The 13,435-nt window shown below is 41.8% G+C and overlaps 1 protein-coding gene across 1 annotated transcript; it reads right to left on the bottom strand. All coding sequences in view use genetic code 11, as the record gives it.

The window, feature by feature from the left end:
• Positions 1 to 886: 886 nt before the first annotated feature.
• EGR_02553 (Methionyl-tRNA synthetase, cytoplasmic) lies at positions 887 to 10,477 on the bottom strand (the record flags this gene model as incomplete). The annotated part of the gene is made up of 12 exons (XM_024491802.1): positions 887 to 1,102; positions 1,299 to 1,467; positions 1,539 to 1,801; positions 6,310 to 6,511; positions 6,601 to 6,837; positions 6,882 to 6,961; positions 7,031 to 7,164; positions 7,333 to 7,555; positions 8,006 to 8,182; positions 9,543 to 9,819; positions 9,893 to 10,222; positions 10,320 to 10,477. The coding sequence occupies 12 exons, from the start codon at positions 10,475 to 10,477 to the stop codon at positions 887 to 889; spliced, it is 2,466 nt and encodes an 821-aa protein (XP_024353617.1).
• Positions 10,478 to 13,435: the final 2,958 nt, after the last annotated feature.

The following is a 13,435-nucleotide window of genomic DNA, read 5'->3' as shown; positions in this document are numbered from 1 at the left end:
TCATTGTGAACTACTTGGAGGGCGAAATTTCCCTTCCGATGTATCAAATTACCACGGTGCCTGTAAGGGTCGTACCCACACAGTTCAGACCAGTATTGAGTGATGTACAAACCTCGAAATTGTGCAGAGCAGTAAAATATGCTTCTCCTGTCACCAAAACGACTCCGGCCCCATCCATTGTACACAAAACTCCGAGTGTACCTCATTTCTCCCTCATGTACATTGAAAATGTGGGCGGCTATTTTGTCAAAAAAGAACGACCCTCCTTTAAGGGTGATAACGACGAGTCGGCTTCACTGAGACAGACACCGATTACTCCCCATATCTCACGCCGCTATGCGGAGTACTATGTGTCACCGACCCCGGCCGGGGAGTCAGTACTTCGGAGGCAACAAGTTTGGGCTAGCGTGACCAAAAACCGGGCCTCTTTAGTCTCACGAAAACTCAGAATGACCTCGTCTGAAGTTCAGACGACCCCAGATTTGCTTGATACCCTAACCGCTGAGTCGAGGACTCGAGAGGACAGATCCAAGCGCCACACTGGCAGCATATTCAACCGAATTCAGTGGCATTTGCATAAGCTTGGACCGAAAAGTGGTCACTACAAGTAGCTCCGCACATCTCACTAGTATCTCATCATTTCTTTTATACACATTCAGATCACATCTGGTTTCGTGTAATTCCGTTTACCAGAATAGGGTTATTTTAAAGATGCACCGTTAATAACACTTTGATGTGTGAAAGCATTTCACCATATTTGGATTGGGTAAGGCTATCCACTCATTATTAGACAAATTCAACTAACAAACACAACCACTAACAACTACGCCTTTATTAACATTTGGAGGATATTCAGTGAGAAAGGCCATAACAACTTCCTAGTCTATCAAACAACAAACGGATACCTCCCTCCATCCGTTGCACTGTGTTTGTAGAGCTCACGCTCCGTCTCGTAGTGACGGGGACGAAAAAACTCCACTACGTTGCTCCAATAACCCTGATTAAAGGGATTTCTAAATCCCGTTTTTGCGGTCCCAAAGTGCTCATATCTTCGCCAGTTTGTCAGCTCATTTGTCGTCATGTTGAAAATAGCACTGCTTATCTTTAGAACAAAAGAAAAATAAGCCTTATTTGGACTTATCTTTCCATTTCGAACACTTCTATCTGTCATCCAATTGGATTCTCGGCCTCTGATGTAGATGTAATCATGTTCAAATTACGACTAAATTACTAGCATCTAAATCCACGATAATAAGCATAACAATTGTTAAAGTCCTTACATAGTGAGACCGACCTACCGTCATGAAGCACGCATTAAGACCGAACATCCAGCCAATGGAGAGGAGCACCAGCGTCATTATCTCATAAAGACTAGTTGAATCAGCCTTTTGCCAGTACCTTACTGCCAGCCATCCAATCCAGCTACTCACGATCGTGACCATAATACTAGTCAGAAGGAACCATACTCTGAAACAGGATGGTCAATGAAAACAGTTTCTAGTTGCAGATTTCCCTCGACATCTAATTTTAGGGCTTACCGATTGTCCTGTCCCACACAGTTGTCAGTCACAGGACAGTGGTGATCCATCACTTTCACACAACGGTTGCAGAGGCTGCAGTGTTTTGTCCTAATCGGCTTAATGCAGCCACAAGTGTGGCAGAGACTACTCAAACGGCGCTTGAGGATCCCAATTGAGCGTCGCAGAGCCTGTACCTGCAGCGGTAGCAACTCGGTTTGAGGTGTTTCCACCTCAGCCAGCAGATTGGTGCGCTTTTGAAGCCTCCTGCATTCGACGAAGAGCTAGAATGATTGGCCATTTTAAGTTAAGACGAAATACACTGCTAAGGCGGATAGAATTAGAAACAGTCTCTACCGATGAAATTAGCAAAGGCAATAAAGAGTCTCGCTTAAAAGCATCCTGATCTCCAATTAGAAAGTAATCCAAGTAAGCGAAATAACAAGTGGTTAAATCCCAACCATTTTCTAGTCCTTCCGCAGAAGTAGCATTAAATTGGAAAATGACGACTGAATCGGTACAATTCCCTAGGTGATTTAGCTGCGTCCTTGACCATCGCTTTACAGATAAGCAGGCAAATAACGGTATATTTGCTTGCCTCTCGCATTTCTTTCTCGTATTCCAATGTGTTAGTGGGGAGAAAGCCGGGATTTTTGTATACTTCCATGAAATAACAGACCCATAGAAATACATTCATGCAAATAAAGACGGTTGATTCTGTCGCTGATAGGGCAACTGCACTCCGATAAATCTAAAACGTAGATTAAGAAAGTTGTCCGCTATAGCAGAGGGTAGACTTCATGAATAAGCACTGTAGAAGAATATGCGCCTAAATGTATGGCAGTGACCATTTTGAGAGCTTATATAACAAAATGTATTTGCCTATTTAAGCAGACACCGACTTCAAATTGGAATTACACAGTATTAAAAATAGGTAATCCGCTCTTCCCTCAGCCCAAATCCTTTTCACTTCAAACCTACTTTCTATGTAAGATAAAGAATAAAATCAAGATGGCTTACTCGCAAATGCAGATAGGGGTAAAGCCACCCCAAAGAAATAGCCAACATCCAGAAGTTCATAGCTCTTCGTCGACCAGGGGGACCGCAAAGGGAGTACCTTGGGTCCAAATAATGAGTTTTAGACGTATATTATTGTTTGTATGGATTATAATGGTAAACGATTAGTTTAATTTCCGTGACAAATCTTTCTACTGCTCCAGACTACCCTCTTCGTTAAGGTATCCGAATGACAGCAGGAATGTTAATTCAGTACTTGCAATGCGTATTTTTATACTAATTGCCCATTTGGCATATAGCATACTATGAAAAAGAGAAATTGAGTTGTTCTATTGGAACAGTAAGATTTAGTCACCTAGAAATGCCTACTTACGCCTCGGAGTTTAAAACATAATCTGGTATGAATCAATCTAGGTATTTACGGGGTCATTAATTAATATCATGGTTGAAAAAGTAAGTGAAATGTTTTAAACGATCTTTCTCACATAATTAGGGAAATTTGGCTCGGTGAAGTTGAGATATGTCGAGCATTTCCAGATTTATACAATTCATTTTGAATCAGGGCAGCCAACTCATAATAACCACGTCTACCCGCCACATGTTCGGGAGTTTGTCCCTCCTCATTTCTTAAAGTCACATCATAATCTCTCTTTACCGACACTGTGCACAATGTCCCCGCATTCGTTATTTTTAAGAGTATGGAAGGTGGATAAAGTGTGGCTCTTAGAATGCCAGATGCAGTTGCCATGTTGCCACCTCCACAAGCGACATGCAAGGGGGTGTTCTTCCTCGTGTCTTGATATTCAACAGCCTCAGGAAAAAAACGCAATAAAAGACTGCATATATTTGGACCACCTATTTGGAGAAGTAGTTCCACAAAATCAATGGGGGGACTCAGTGACCAAATATAATTACGCATCACACTTACCGGATTGTGCCGCAAAATGAAGAGGGAGAGAATTATCAGAGTCTAATGCCTCCAAAGTTGCACCACAAAATATCAGCATTAATACAAGCGCCGTGTTACCAGACCTGCAAGCTTTTAAGAGACATCAATGCATCAATGGCGTAGTCGACAATAATAGGACATCATATGCAGTAAGCAAGGATCACTTTTAAATAGTTATTTTGAACACTAACAATACTGTCAACGAATAAGGAGGAAAAACGTTAACTTTGATCTCATACCAACCGGAAACATCGCAGACATTTATGCCTATTGTTCCTCGTAAAAAGTCTTAATTTTGCCTGCTGTGTGAGAGGCAATTAAGTAGTTATAAGGAATGACCATTTGTACATGCGGGTACATTTCAGAAAGTCCTTTGGTTAAACCATTACTTTGTCGCCAAAAACAAGGGAATACTACAGCCACTAAATGCATCACCATTACAATTCCACAAAGCTGCGTAATCAAATGCAATATTATTGGAAAGATATTAGTTTCCGTACAGAGACCTTAACACACTATTATAAAACACATTTACTGTAGGTCACTCGCATAAACACGGTCGATAAGCACACACCGAGATGAATTGCTGATAGCTTTGTTTTGTCACTTTGATTTACATCCTTGCATCGGCACAGCAGTAGAGCCGCAGTCTCAAAACTACCCGATAGACATGAAGTCATAAACGGACATTGACCGATGGCATTTGGTGAGTTAAGACTACTATTAGAGCTGTCAAGATAAGCAGCTGTTTTGAAAGCACCACCAAAAGCTGCATGATGAAGCAGCGTGTCCTTAAATGCATCAGTAATTGTCAGTAATTCCGGACAGCCTTCTAAGTACTTCTTGAGTTTTTTCAACTTTCTGGCGTTAAAACAATAAAATTACAAACCCGAATCTCGCCTCTTTAAAAATAGGATTAACTAATATGTCATCACATAAGTGCAGAGCCTTAGCGGTCTTATATCTGTCAACGGATAGATACATAATCCGTTTCCGTGTTAAGCGCCACTAAACATAGTCCTTTCACGATGGACAAGGTGCTTAAAGCGCCGCTTAATTAAACATCGCTGTATCACCTTTAAATCCCACAAAGCTAGCAAAATAGATTTTTGAGTGCGAATGGTTAAAAATGCATTTTAAATTAGGTTACGCGCTGCATCACAAACTACAGGTCCATCCGAACCTCAACGCAAAATCCCTACCTTACGCAAGTCCTCACTAGATTGATCGGTGCGCCTTAGTGCAATCCTGCCGTACTTTCGTATGGTTTCGGAAGAATTGGTTACTTCTAGTCAATAGCACCCAGACTGAAATAGGGACTGGCTTACCCCTGCGCCAACACACGCACTGCACCCGCACCCAGAAGTACCACAAGCCCCACGCCGCCCCAACACCAGAAACCTACTCTTGAGCAAGTACGTCACCAATGCCGTCGAGGGAACAAATAACAACCCCAACCCAGCGCGGCCCAACTATGTGTGCTCCGATATAGACTATCTTTCGCTATCCGATCCACAATATCTGTGCCAAATTGCCAAAAATTAAAGCCAAAACACGAGAGCACCAAATGCAGGACCTTTGCGCAGTATTACGGCATTGATGATATGAGGATCTGTTAAGATGTCGGATAGTACAACTTTTTCAGCCGCTGGACGTCGTGGGCCTCAATTTTCTTGAACAAAGGCTTCGGCTGAAATAAAAGGGTAATTTTATGATACCACTGACAAAAATCACAGATCCTATGCATCACTGGATTCCAATACCTAAATAGCTCAGGTAGCTGTGATAGTGTGAGGTGAAAATAAGTGCTCCATTTTGCTAGCATATTCTTCTAGTAGCAAATTATCCATAAATCGCTCAAAAATCAAACGACTAAACCTCATAGTAGATCAGATGCCATAGAATTGTTAGTCTCACTGTGATGTGTCAACGCAAATGCAGTGACTTAGACGACATAACTTCTACGTCGAAAAAGCGTTGCGGATGCCTACAACCCCGGAAGTACGTTCCATGTTCGATATTCTGGAAGTACCAAGTAATTGCTGATCTTCGAACATCCCATAAAACCATATTCTTGCTTAGTCCTGCCTGAACGCTTTATATCCAGTAGTGCCCTCTACTGTTAACTACTTGAGGGATGGTTACTATGATATATGGGTAATTGAAATCACCGAGACATAACTCAGAGACAGACTCACTCCCCAGCAGCCTCTACGCTATAGTCACCGACCATGCATGCACCAACCTTGCGTACTCATTACGTCGGTGAATAAAGACATCCGTCCCGAAGTCATTACGCCTCACTTATCTGGTTAGAGGCCTCAATAGGATCCAGGCGACCCAGGTTAAAGCAAAAAGATTCATCTGGATTTCAAACGTACTAAAGAATGGTATTACAGACCTCTTTGACAGACCAATAAACAAGTAAAGAATCCAAACCTCAGAGGATGAGAGCTAAGCTATACTATGCATTAACCTATATAATAAATCAAAAACCTCTTTTGGTATGAGCTCTAGAAAAAAAAAACAATTTCAATGGAGTTCTGAAAGTTTCAAAATACTTTTGTCGACCTCTCCGATAAACTCTAAACAGATGAGAATAAGCATAACCGGAGAAACATGAAAGCATAGTTTTACAAACATCATCAATTACAGAGTGAAACCTGGGTACCAAGCGCGCTTTCGGTGGCGGTCGTGTCAATTGTAGCCCTACTTTTCCAGCCCTTCTATACGTGCATAATAAAACTGCCTCTAGGCTGATGCACCTTAAAATGCCTTCAGAAGAAGTATGAGTGGTACGACATATATTGCGCAACAGGAACCAACCTCGCCAATTACATGTCCCTCAGGCAGAAGGCAGATGATGTGACCACCGTTGGTGACCATGGGTGCGAGACTGCGGCGCTCGGAGGGTAGTTTGCACTGTGCGAAAATCTCTTCTCCAATGGTGGGCATGAAAGGACGTAGGAGGATGCCTAATAGCGCGGCGATGTTACTGCTTATTCCAGTCACCACGCCGGCTCGCTGGCTGTAAGACGAACGTAGACACACCCAAGCCTGACAAAACCATCTCAACCACAATCTCAGTCAATATAGCTTAGGAAGAAGGGTTCTAACATGGTGTCGGAGGACTTATAGAGGACCCAGGGCCTCTGAACCTGTAGGTAGCCGTTGCCGAGCCGAGAGATACCGAGGACCGAGCGAATGCCCTCACGCAAACGACAATTTTCCATGTGGCTGATATACTCGTGCAGAATACTGTTCACCCGAGCCAGGAAGGTCACGTCGTCCGGTTGAAGGCTCTTCATGCTCGGTACGGTAGAGTTAAAGAACTTCATCACGAACATCAGAGGTCTAGACAAAAGAGAAGTCAGAAGTTGAAGGCAAAGCCTGCTTACCTATTGATAAAGTTGCCGAGGTTGTTTAGCAATTCGCTGTTGTTTTTGAGAGCAAAGTCCTCCCAAGAAAAGGTGCTGTCCTACAGACGAAAAACCTCGGATTAATTACAACCAAGGCGGTGACCAATCGTGGCAAAAAAGTCGTTAACCTGGGTTTCGGGACGAATGTAGGCTAAGTAGAAACGCCAAATGTTGGACTCAATACCGCTGTCTTCTGCGTTATTTCCGAACACACCGACTCCTCGACTCTTAGAAAACTTCTTTCCTTCATAGTTAAGGTATTCTGGGACAAAAAACGTACTCCTGCATAATACAGTTGAAAAAAAACTATCGGAATTTGACTAATAAAACGGACATTGTCAGTAATGCACGCTACGCACACAGAACTAGAGGTACGCTTTTAAAGAAGTCGTCTAACTCAACGTAAATTCTTAATAAGGGAGTAGCCGACCTGTGGCAATGATGTGTTTCACTAAAGTGAACTTCTTGCCACTACCCAGAAGGCAGGCAGGAAAGATGGCGGAGTGGAAAAGAACGTTGTCCTTTGCCATGAATTGGAAATACTCCACCGGCGCCACATCCTCCGACGGCAGCCACCACTGACGCCAGTCCCTCGTGTAGTTTGCCGTGATCGAGATGTACCCGATGGGGGCGTCAAACCACACGTAGAAAACCTGTCAAGGTAAAAAAATTGCATTGTTCAATAGGTATTGTATTCAAACTCTAACCTTGGTTATCAATGAAATTCGTCGGCTTGTACAGTCTGAGCTGGATTATGACGACCATGTAAATGATCAATCTGAAACCATGGAAGTGTCCATAAACGAAACCTTGAAGGAAGAAGATCCCATAACTCAAGGAGAGGAGTAGTGAGAAGAAACAAAACTCAAAAAAAAATTAATTTAATAGGCACTGGATATAGACAAAGATTTGTTAATAAGAATGCCATCTGCACGACAAAACCGGATGCGGAAGGCCACATTATTAACACAAGTTGGAATGGTTCCGAGATTATCAGGATGATCTGAAAATGCGGGTTTATTAAACATATTCAAGAGACGAGGAGAAGTCACAAGCTTGATGTCTAGAAGCAGAACTAAGTTATATCTCAAAAGGAGACAGACTTTGTTTTTGAAATTGAGCAGAGGCACTGGTACGCCCCACTTGAGATCACGGGTGATGCAGCGCTTCTTGAAGCCATCGCGAAGCCAGGTGCGAGCGATAGACTGCGCTACTTGGGTCCATTTGCAGTTAGGATCCTCCACGCTCTCAGTGAAGAAGACATCAACTTTCTCCTCCAGCTAAAAGAAGGTAACAACACCATTTTTGATTGTATAGTTCACCATATAGCACTTTTACAGTCCTCCATAATTTGGTCTCCAAAATGGTGGCAAAAGTCCAAGTGCTGTATTGGTAGCAGTTTTACCGAATGCTCCAGCGAGATTCCAAAATTCAACGGCTGAGCATTACACCATAACGTCGTAGGAGGCATCTGGTGTGATGACCATATCAATCTCAACTCTCAAATATTGATCGGTAAAATAGTGATAATAACTGAGGGCAAAAAATATATTTGATAGAATCGCTTGCGAAACCAGTAAAATACGAAGTATGTTGATACCTTTTCAAGTTGCGGGAAGCTAATGGTAACCCTGTTAGGTCACCAGACGGTACTAGAAAGACAGTGCTCTGGAAAAGCGAAACACATGCAGAGTTTAGCTCCACAACTTGCATTCTATTGAGGTTATAATTAGATTCCTTTGGCCGACCACTCTACTTACGTGATGTCGGCAAATTCAGGCTACAATTGGCACGTGAATCCGTCCAATTTTCTTGTCTTCTAGGCATCAAAATGCTTGCCATATACAGATGAGGGTTGAAGGAAAGCACACTGCTAATTCGGTAAAAAAAAAAGAATAGTGTCTTGAGGCCACCTCTTGGAGGGCAGATACTTGGCCATACCGAAAGGCGTGAAAGTGAGGTCATGACTTAAATCTCAGAGCAGTGGTAGCACTCACCCGCATTCAATGCCATTGTTATTCAGGTAATATATAACAGCAAAAATCATCGACGAATCGCTTTTTCCTTTCCAACGAATACACTTAATAAAAGCATATGAACAATAAACAGTGGATGTGATAAGTAAATGCTTTGTGAGCACTCTAGGGAACGGAGTAATTAATGGATTAGCCAAAGCAAGTTTCCGTAGGAAGACTTCATGGCGGCTAATGAATGGTTAGTGGGATAGTTATACTAAAGAGGATTAATGTTTATAAATGGGCTAATAATTTCAAATGCGCCAGATGAAATTAGCTGTTCGACGCTAAGACGAAGAATAGGTTATATCAATCAACACCGTACCTGAATGAGGGGGAAAGAACTGGGTCGCAAGTAGGAGAAAGCCAAAACATTTCTAAACCAAATCTCGTAAAATTACCGTCAAGATATTACTTCTTCAAACTACCAACTTCAATCTTCATAACAAATCTAACCAAGATTACCGAATGGATTACATTAAGCTCAATACAAGGTCGAAATATATAAGACAACATAGAGTTTACAAGTAGAACTAGACTAATGAACCCCAATCGTGTAAAAAGAACCAAGGGCATAAATAACGGCTACTGGGATTAGGTATGCCATTATAAATCAGAAAAACACCTTAGGAAGATCGAGGAAGAGGTGGTTGGAGGAGCGAACCGTGGGGTAACTGCGGCAAGTAATGCATTGCGGTTTGATTAACTCGACAGCATTTATAAGTTTGCCGCAAGTGTCGCACTGGTCACCCCTCGCATCTTCTGCCTTGCAGAAGGGACACACACCCTCCACAAATCTGTCAGCTAGAAATTTTTCACACTTCTCACAAAACAGCTGCTCCACAGAGGCTTCAGTGACGAAGCCATTATTGTAGAGGTCCCAGAATATTTCCTGTGTAATTCTACAAAGAAAGGCATACATTTGTGAATTAAAAGAACCTACGAATGCGGCAGTGGGGCTGAAAAAGTGCTTACTCAGTATGAACAGGTGTCGAAGTCCTTCCAAAGTAGTCAAAATGGATGTCAAACCAGTCGTAAACTTGGCAATGTAACTTGTGGTACTTATCGGTTATTTGCTGAGGAGTCAGACCCTCAGCCTGGGCTCTCGCTTCAGTGGCGGTTCCATACTCGTCTGTACCGCAAATGGAGAGTACATTGTAGCCTGCAGTCTGACAGTATAGTGCAAAAATGTTTGCGCTCAGTAAGGAACCAATTAGATTTCCCAAATGCGGAACATTGTTAACATAAGGCAAGGCGGAGGAAATCAGGATATTTCGAACGCCCTCGGTCTTTTTTAGCGGCAAACTAAAGAAAAATCGATGGGTTACTCAAGCAACTAAAGCAACAAAAAAAGCTGATAAACACAATAACATGCATTGTTCTTTTCTCAGAATGAATTGACGTAGCGGGTAGGACAGTTGAAGAGAATGTCCACTGAGCTTTGAGCATCTGATCAGTTGAAACCTCAACATGCAGACGTCGCAGTTCGTCTTCATCATTTTGTACCGACTTTTCATTTGCTTTCGCAAACTTGTTTTGACCTTGTTTTCGTTGGGGCATTTTTGGCGTGATTGTAGACGACTATAATGACAAAACTAATGTTGAATAACAGCATGAATACTTGTACCTATGAAAGCCACAAAAAAACCTGGGACATTATGCCTGCCTCTTGCGAATGGACTTTCAAAGACAAGTCCCGAAGGGCATGCGAACAGTACTCCTCAGTGTTACGGGTTCTTAACAAGTTATGTAGGTATTCCAAGTGATCCAGTGTTACTAAAAAGTGGCAGTTATTTGGCCTTTGTAATTTACCAATGCTTGGGAGTAAATGTGAAATATCTGCCCAGATTATCAAATTAGCCACCAGTCCATCCATTTCGCCCATTTCTTTCTCGAGGTTTCGAAGCTTGTTTTGAAGATCAATCAGTAAATCTGTAGCGTCTCCGGTATTGCTACCGGTGATACGATTCAAGCCAGGCTAAATGAAATAAGAAAAGTAGTGACTTGAGATACCTTCAAAACAGTCGACTCCCATAGGAGAAAGGCGTTGAGTTTTGGAGTCAATGCATCGACACCCAAAATAAAGCTTTAGGCTGCATTCAAATTAAAAAGACTTAAATGTACCTGACAATCGCATTCACCGAACTTATCAACCCTGATTCCGTTTCAAGCACAACTCCATCGGAAACTATAGAAAGAATGACCTAGAGGCAAAACCTACTCCGTTCCGCCCCGTATTTCAATATTTCAGCCTTTTTAGTCTTATATGCTGCAGCTAAAGCAGCCAAACATCCGCGATTATGCGTATCAATGAAAAGCCTCCACATGAGTCGTGAAAATAAGAGTCTAGTTTTGACAAGATGGTCCTCTGAAATAACCAATCAGGAGAGGGTGCACACAAGAAAGAATAAATTATTATTTGAATGACCTTTTTCAGCGGAATAATGTAATGTGTAAAAGGAGCTAATTGGTCAAAGAAAAATACTGTGATGATTGGCAGGTTAACCCTAATTGTTCTGCAACAGTTATTAACATTTTGCGGAGGTGATCAAAAAATCGGCATTTCGTTTCTGCCTCTCTGAATCGAATTTGCCATATTTTCTTATGATTTTGTCGAATTTATGTACTAGGGTCACTGGTGTGTTCTTTTGCTAGTTTTGGGAATTTTAGTGCACTCACGGGATCAAAATAAATTATCTGCAATTCATTAATGAAAGGGAACTATTAAGACACATTTCGCTTATTGACACGCAGCTCAAAATTTTGCTAATTTGCCTTAGGTCATTAACCTCTGGAGTTCTACCCAACGACCTTCGGCCCCTGCTCTACTGGTTATGGTCTGGTATTTCGTCGGACTGAGGCACACATGTTTGATGGTGTGTTTATTTTCCCTTTATAGTTTCATCAAATGTTCGGGTCATCTAATACTCACTTATTTTACCACCTTGTTTCTGCTCTGGTATGAGGAAGTCAAATTCTTCTTTTAACTTTAAACTAACAGTACGGTTTTGTCTTTGGTCTATCTTAGCGTGAAAGTATGCCTCTTAAAGGACCCCTAACGTAAAAAAGGCTCATTTTATCAAACCTGTAGCAAGGGTTTTTAGTTTTTGACCTGTTTGTTAAATGAGTTCTAAAATGACTGTATAAACACCCAGTGATGGATTGGGATAAGTACTTTACTATCAATGACGCTGATTGCATCGCATCGGTGCAGTTACTGGACCATTAGGGTATACTTTATCAGAGCTGTCCTACTCCAAAATTTAGTACTTAACGAACAACTATTTTTAGCTCTCGGACATGCCAAACGGGGACTGTCATTGGCGAAGCTACATGTTGCATCACCTTAACTTTCATCCTTCCTTACGTCTGGATCCTCTTAACTCAGGAATTTCGGCTGCGACATATTTTGGGCTATTGTTCTGATCAATTTCAGCAGCGCTTTTTCAAAGAAATAGTTGTATCCTCAAAATTACTCCCATTTAGCAATCGATGTTTTAAGATATATGCTTACACAAGGTGACGCTCTGGGTATCCGCGATGACATTAAAAGAAATATGTATCTGAGCTGACGGCAAAGTACTGTATCGTTAGGGATCAAAAATGACCACTAAACAGTGACATGGTAAAAGCAAATATTGGAAGATCTCATAGATACAGCGCAGCGTTTTGAATGACCGTATGTATTTAAACAGGTTACGTTGCATTGCATCCAACTCAATTTCATCTACGCCGTTCTTACGCAATCAGCCTTATATTTCGGACATATGTCCAACTAGGAAAGACGAAAACAGTAAATACGTGAAACACTTTCTTGTCTACCCACCGAAGCATCCCTCAAGGGCCATCAAATTTAACATTTTCCAAATTTGTTTCAGGTATAATTCGATTTGGACAAGTACATCTTTGTCTACTTGCTTGCTAGAGTAAGGAGTTTTTGGGATTTGAGGGTCGTTTAATCAATGAAGTTGTAATGCTTTGATTGTTTAACTCAGCTTTGACAACGGGCCACTTAGGGCTCCGCCACTGTACGACCACTGTGCGGCATGGCCCCCGAGCTACACCGGTAGCCATTCAAGCCCTTTTGTGGGCCGACAATATATGGGCTGTCCGAGTGTTCGAGTGTTTTACAAACCTGTTCGGTTAGTTTCCAAGTTCCCTAACGTCAATGTAGATTTGTACCCGCTTTACTTTAAATCATAGCACTTTCTTACACAGTGTACACTAAGGGTGAAACCAGATGTACTAAACCTCATTGAGAGATTTGTAGTTGCTATGAATTATTTGGTCTAGTTCTTAAATTACTGGTTTGTCGATAATGTATTGTCACCAAAAACCTCTTCCAACTTGCTTTAACAAAGACCTCCTAAGGTCTACCTTATTAAAAGGGTCATTAGTTTAGTTCCACTATTGCCAAGATGTCTTGAGGCAGCACACTACAAATTGTCAAGCATTAATCACAGATTAATAATTACAGCCATGATTCCGGTCACACAACGGCCCCTAAACAACCATTTC

This window comes from Echinococcus granulosus, assembly GCF_000524195.1.
Source record: "Echinococcus granulosus chromosome Unknown EG_S00012, whole genome shotgun sequence".
Lineage (NCBI taxonomy): Eukaryota > Metazoa > Platyhelminthes > Cestoda > Cyclophyllidea > Taeniidae > Echinococcus > Echinococcus granulosus.
This window is presented reverse-complemented; position numbering and strand designations above follow the sequence as displayed.